Source organism: Nannospalax galili, unplaced genomic scaffold, assembly GCF_000622305.1.
Source record: "Nannospalax galili isolate Female #2095 unplaced genomic scaffold, S.galili_v1.0 scaffold1723, whole genome shotgun sequence".
Lineage (NCBI taxonomy): Eukaryota > Metazoa > Chordata > Mammalia > Rodentia > Spalacidae > Nannospalax > Nannospalax galili.
The window spans coordinates 116,659-122,745 of record NW_008349072.1 but is presented as its reverse complement, the minus strand read 5'-3'; the positions used below and the strand labels follow the sequence as shown (position 1 = coordinate 122,745).

Below are 6,087 nucleotides of genomic sequence, written 5' to 3'. Positions count from 1 at the left end.
CGGGGGCGGGGCCAATGCCGCTGAGCCCCGCCCCCTCCTCCCGGTCCCTGCCCGCCGGCTGGATCCCGGTCCCCAGGAGATAACTGACCAACGGCGACCGGGTCGCCAAGGGAGGCCTAAGGGACAGCCACCTTCCTTTCCCGGCTGGGAGGCTGATGGATCCCAGTTCCCACCGGCTGCAGGGCCTGGGGTCCAAGGCTTGGCCCTCTCCAGCATGCGCCCTCCAGCCCTCCCATGTCCCCTGCACCACGTGTCTTCAGACGGCGCGGGTGGGGCCTTCGGCTATGCAGGTGGACTTGCGGCCAGCAGGTTGGGAGAGTCTCCCAGGGGCACCTGTGCCTTGAGTGCTGGTGACCTACCCGCCCCCGGACGTGAGGTTCACCAGGTCCCAGTGCCTGGAAACTGGGATTCAGGGCCATCCAGCTGCTTGCACTTTGGACAGGCTGAACTGTGCCCACTGGGGACCAGCTGGACAAAGGGCCCACGAGCTCAGGTGATCCTTGAACCCCATAAAGTGAACAAGGGCCTGGGAAGGGGGGACAATGGAAACCCAAAGCCAGACTCGGAAACTGAATCCTCAGAAAACAGGGAGGTGTGCTTGGATGGCACCGGTCTGATCTGACTGGGGAGGGATCAGCACAGAGCACCAAGAGGCCAGTCAGTGTTCTGCAGTGCAGGGGAAACCAACAGGGCGGCAAAGCCGTCATGGTCGCACTGACCGGTGTGCCTAGCTCATGAGAACCAGCTGGCGGCCAGACTTCCAAGCGAGTGCATGCACACCCTGTGTAATGTAACGTGCATTCGGCACTCAGAGGGACCACAAGGTTCAGCTGTGAATGCAAACTGGGAAGTTGTGAGGCCACACAGTAACCCAAGTGGGGAACCTAGGGGTAAGGGGATGTGGTCAGAGGCAAGGCCAGCTCAGGGGCAGCAGGGCCTGTGTCATGCCCTTGTGACTGTCATCCCAGAGCATACTTCCCCTTCCCCAAAGGATACCATGGCCTCCCGAACCTGCGTGTATGCAGAGGTGCACAAGTGCACTGGCCTGTGTGGACATAGGTGGAGGCCCAGGTGTGTCCAGAGGTGTGTAGGTGCAGTGGCCTGTGCGGGCATGTGTGGAGGCCCGAGGCTGATGGCAGGATGTCTTCAGCTGTCCTCCACCTTATTTATTTTTGAAACAGTGTTGCTCACTGAACCTAGCTCGCCATTTTGACTAGAATAGCTGTTCAATGAGCCCCCCAGGATCTATCTGTCCCCCAACCCCCAGCTCTGAAGTAACAGTCATATTGTCACACCCAGCTTTCATGTGGACCCTTGCGATAGGAACTCAGGTCCTCATCCTCACACAGCAAGCACTTTACCACCGAACCATCTCCCCAGCCTCTTCATGAGGCTCCTGGTGGACTCTGGCTTGAGGTCTGGGGAAGCTCCAAGTCCAAAGGACTAGTCATGGATGCCTTGAGACAGCAGACCTGGGCCTCAGCTCTCAGACATTTGACACTATGGGGACAGCAGGTGACCTGCATTGCCAGGTCCTTTGGAGATGCCCAGGAAGATGCATAGTGACAGGCAGTGGCCAACCAGGAGGCCTGATGGGCCCATGAGTCACACAGAAGGGCTGGGCTCTAGTTCTGCTGGAACCCACTGGGGAACCAAGCCAGAGGACCCTGCAGGTCCCACCCTCGCCACGGGATACACCACAGGAGGCAGCGGTGGAATCGGAACTTTTTATGGGGCAGCAAGGGCTGCAGGACTGAGCCGCGGACCAGCGTCACCGGTACAGGTAGTCGGCCTGGATGTTGGCGGAGATCTCGGCCTCCCACTTGTCCCCGTTGTTGAGCAGCTTCTCCTTGTTGTACAGCAGCTCCTCGTGCGTCTCCGTGGAGAACTCAAAGTTGGGGCCCTGCAAGGAATGGGACGGAGGGTCAGCCCGGTCAAGCCCCTCCCAGGAGCCACTGGCCAGCCGTCATGGCTAGGGCCCACTCACCTCTACAATAGCGTCTACAGGGCAGGCCTCCTGGCAGAAGCCACAATAGATGCACTTGGTCATGTCGATGTCATAGCGGGTGGTCCGGCGGCTGCCATCAGCTCTTGGCTCGGCCTCAATGGTGATGGCCTGGGGGAGTGGCCACAGGTGACTCCACACAGGCAGAGACCTCCTGGCCCTGGGGCTGCCCCTCACATCCCTCCTGAGGGCCACCCCTCGCAGAAGCCATTCCTTTGAGGAAATGACCCGACACGTTTTGCTCCCTGCAGACTCGTAGCCCTAAGTCATCATGCGGGGCAGTAAGTGCCCAGTGACTGTCAGCAAACAGCCTCCAGCCTCAAGTCTTGTGTTCTCCATTTGTTGGAGAAAATGGAAACCCAGAGAGACTGAAGGGCTTCCTGAAGTCACAGTAATGAGGGGCACAGCTGTGTGCTAGGCAGAAGGGTGGCCTGGGACGCGCAGACCAGGACTTTCAATGACGCTTCATGCCCCCCCATGGCATGAAGCCCTGGGTTGCAGCTTCATTTTTTTCTGCCTATAAAAGTGGGGACAGAACAGGTGTGGTGGCACAGGCCTTTAATCAGTATTCAGGAGGAGAGGCAGGTGGGTCTCTGTGTTTGAGGCAAGCCTGGTCTATATGGTACAGGCCAGCCAGTATAATGAGATCCTGTTTCCAAAAAAAGTAACAAAATCTCTACTGGCTAGTGCCGTGTGGAGAAACTGGGAGGACATGGGGAAGACTGGCCTGTCTGTGCATAGCACTCACTACTTGGAGGCAATACCAGCCACTATGGGTATTGTCAGGGCTCCTTCGTGGGCTTGGCCAGGAGCTGCCCAGAGCTCAGCACAGTAGGAGGCTGCTGGGCAGATCTTAAGGCTGCACCTGCCAGGGCTCCTGCTGAGCACACCAGAGGCACCACTGTATCTTCCAGTTTCCACACCAAGTCCAACTGCAGATGCTCCATGCAGGACCAACGCAACAGAAAACCAGGGCTCAGAGGAGTCACCAGGGATGAAGGCCTCTGGACAGACCGAGGATGGGCACACAGATGGGACTCTTGAAACTACCCCAAGGCTCCTGGGTACACGTCACACCCACCTCTAGGGTGGAGAGCAGGCTGTACCACGTGGCCTGCTTAGACAGGAGGCTGGCCCTGCTGACTTTCTGACCCGCAGTACTTCAGCCTGAAGGACTCACTGGTCCCAATCACAGGTCAGGGTCAGGTCAAAGCAAGAAAAGGGCTTGGGGATGTACATTTTTAATCCCAGCACTGGGGATGCAGAGGCAGGTGAATCTCTGAGTTTGAGGCCAGCCTGATCTACACAGTGAGACCCTGTCTTGAAACAAAGGAAAGGGGGCGGGGGGAAGACATGACTCTAGTTAAGGGCACTGGCTGCTCTTGCAGAGGACTGGGTTCAGCTCCTAGCACCCACATGGCAGCTAACAACCACTGTAACTCTAGTTCCAGGGGATCCAATGTCCTTTTCTGGCCTCTGCAGGCGCTGCATGCACAAGTGCCATACACATATAAATAAATGAATGAAAAACCCAGGGACGTTCCTAGGGACACGTATTAAAAATCCAGAGATGCCCCACCCCCTTCCTCCAGGGGCAGGGCAGTAGCCAGCAGGGCTAGAGTCACCTGTGCAGGGCAGACGGCTTCACAGAGCTTGCAGGCGATGCAGCGTTCCTCCCCCGACGGGTAGCGGCGCAGTGCGTGCTCCCCACGGAAACGAGGGCTCAGTGGGCCCTTCTCAAATGGGTAGTTGATGGTGGCAGGTTCCCGGAACAAGTAGCTCAGAGTCATGCCCAGCCCTGTGCATGACATGGGGTTGGCGGGGCCTACCCTCCTCCCCAGGACACCTATGGCTAACTCCAAACCTTGCCCTACAAGGACTCGCCTCGGAAGAGCTCTGTCCACATCAGGGTCCGAGCCGCACGGTCTGTCACTGATTTCATGTCCATCTTGGGTTCCTGAATGTTCACATACTCTGTAGGAGGCAGGAAGTTAAGAAATCTGGCTCTAAGCCAGGCGTGTTGGCACAAGCCTTTAGTCTCAGCACTCAGGAGGCAGAGGCAGGGGATGTCTCTGAGTTCAAGGCCAGCCTGGTCTAGGGAGATCCTGTCTCAATTAAAAAAAAGGAAAAAAGGAAAAAGAAACCTGGCTCTAGGAGATGAGGCCCAGGCCCCAGCATTGAAGCCACCAAGCAAAGCTTTAAAGGTCAGTGGCGCTCGGAGTAAGGGGCCTAGGTGCTCCTAACAGGGGTCCTGGTGAAGCGGTCCAGGACCCACAAACTCACATGTGGTAGGGCCCACTCCATCACACCCCTCCCCTCTCCGATGCCCCCAACAATGCCTGTGAGTCACATTCTCTCCTGACCACCACCTCCATTTTCCGAGTGGAAACTGAGGCAGTTTCCTGGTACAGCTGTTTCCCTGGCCTCCTGCAGGACCAAGGTCACGGGTACTCACTGTAGGTTGCTGCCACTGTGCTGCTGTGGAGGCTCCGCCCACCGAGGTGTCCTGCAAGGAGAGGAGTGATGCTCTGACGTTGTGACTTCCTACCAGGAGGCTGGGCTCCCACACCCCCAGGAAAGGCTCCCTGGTCCTACCTGTGAGGGAGGCCTGGGCCAGGGCCCGCAGCAGCATAGACGAGGTCAGGCAGTACATCTGGGGCGTGGGAAAGAAATGGATGTAAGGTGTCTAGAACTGCGCTCCTCAAGAGCTATGCTCATCTCATGCCCTACTCACCCGACCGAGTCAGGGCCAGCAATCCCAGTCAGTCCTCCAGCTGTCCCTGCTCTGCTGAGACTGAGTTCCTAGGCACCCCCAGCTCCTTCTATTACAGCCCCAAGAAACCTATTTAATCCTGTTCTCCCCTCCCCAGCTCTCACCAAAACAACAGCCCCAGCATGTATGGAGAGTTAACTCTGTGTCCCGCTTTGTGCCAAAGGTCACAAGCCCTGTCATCCCAGCATGTTAAAGTGACTAGCTCAAAGTCACCCAGCAGGGTTGAGACCAGGACACCAACCCGGGCATCCCCTGCAGAAAACCCTTAAAGGTTTAAATAATCCTCAGGGCCAAATCCCTCTAGCGCCAAGGATCTCCTGGAACTCTCCCCAGGGTGACCTTGGGCAAGTGATGTCACCCAGCCTCAGGCTTCTCACCAGAGAAATTGGGGAGTCCTGGAAATTAGGTTGGGGTGTCATATACCCAAGGGGTGGTTGGCCCGGAGCCCCCAAAAGGGCCCCTCCCGTGACCGTTGACCTCTAGCGGCCCTACACTTGACCCTTGACCCGCCAGTCCCAGACGCCCAACCCACTTTTTCTCCGACCTTCCCCATGACCTCTGACCCTACAGACGCAGAAGGCCAGGCGGCGCATGCGTCTCAGGGTGCACGCACCCTAAAGGACGCAGAGACCGCAGAGCCCGAGCCGCCCGGGCGGGGCTCCCGGGAGCAGCGGTGACACCCCGTCTTCACTGCCGCCCAAGCTCAGTCTTTACCACTGGGCCCTGAACACCCACCTTGAGGCGCGGCGGCTCCTTCACTCACGGAGCAGGCCGGTCGGCCGAGAGGCGGAGCCTAACTCGGCTACTTTCGCCTTTTTTCCGCGGTTACCCTCCATGCTGTGGCCTGATTGGCCAGTGGTGCCGCCGAACGAGGCGGGCTCAGACAGAACTGCCTTCTGATTGGCTATGAGGGGAAGGCGCTTGAAGGGTTATAGGGAGCCGCCATATTGGATCGGAGAGGCCAATAGGCGGGGGTCTTCCGAGTCTCTGGAGGCGGGACTTCCTGGTAGATGGAGCTGGGGCTTCCTGAAAGCGGTTCGTGAAGCGGTGGGCGGGGTGGAGTGGCTCATTTGAAAACTGCAAAGATGGCGGCGGCAGATGCGTAAGCGAGCGCTCTACCCGCACGAATCCATCTGGTCCTGTTTTTTATTTTCCTTATGTGCATGAGTGTATTGCCTGCTTGCGTAAGTGCCCCCATGTTGTGCAATGCTCGCGGAGGTCAGAAGAGGGCATCGAATCCCCCGGAACTGGAGTTAAGGACTCTGCAAGGACAGCCAGTGTTCTTAACCGCTGAGCCATCTCTTCAGCC

General features: G+C 57.9%; 1 protein-coding gene across 3 annotated transcripts; it reads right to left on the bottom strand.

Moving 5' to 3' along the window:
- Positions 1-1,713: 1,713 nt before the first annotated feature.
- Ndufs8 (NADH:ubiquinone oxidoreductase core subunit S8) lies at positions 1,714-5,628 on the bottom strand. 3 transcript variants are annotated; one of them, XM_008846294.3, is made up of 7 exons: positions 5,514-5,628; positions 4,601-4,658; positions 4,461-4,511; positions 3,890-3,979; positions 3,631-3,803; positions 1,988-2,116; positions 1,714-1,903 (listed from the first exon to the last, which is right to left on the bottom strand). In XM_008846294.3, the coding sequence occupies exons 2-7, from the start codon at positions 4,656-4,658 to the stop codon at positions 1,772-1,774; spliced, it is 633 nt and encodes a 210-aa protein (XP_008844516.1). In that variant the 5' UTR covers positions 5,514-5,628; the 3' UTR covers positions 1,714-1,771. The 3 variants fall into 3 exon arrangements, with proteins under 3 accessions (XP_008844516.1, XP_008844517.1, XP_008844514.1); XM_008846295.3 differs by having other exon boundaries at positions 5,392-5,520; XM_008846292.3 differs by lacking the exon at positions 5,514-5,628 and adding an exon at positions 5,156-5,264.
- Positions 5,629-6,087: the final 459 nt, after the last annotated feature.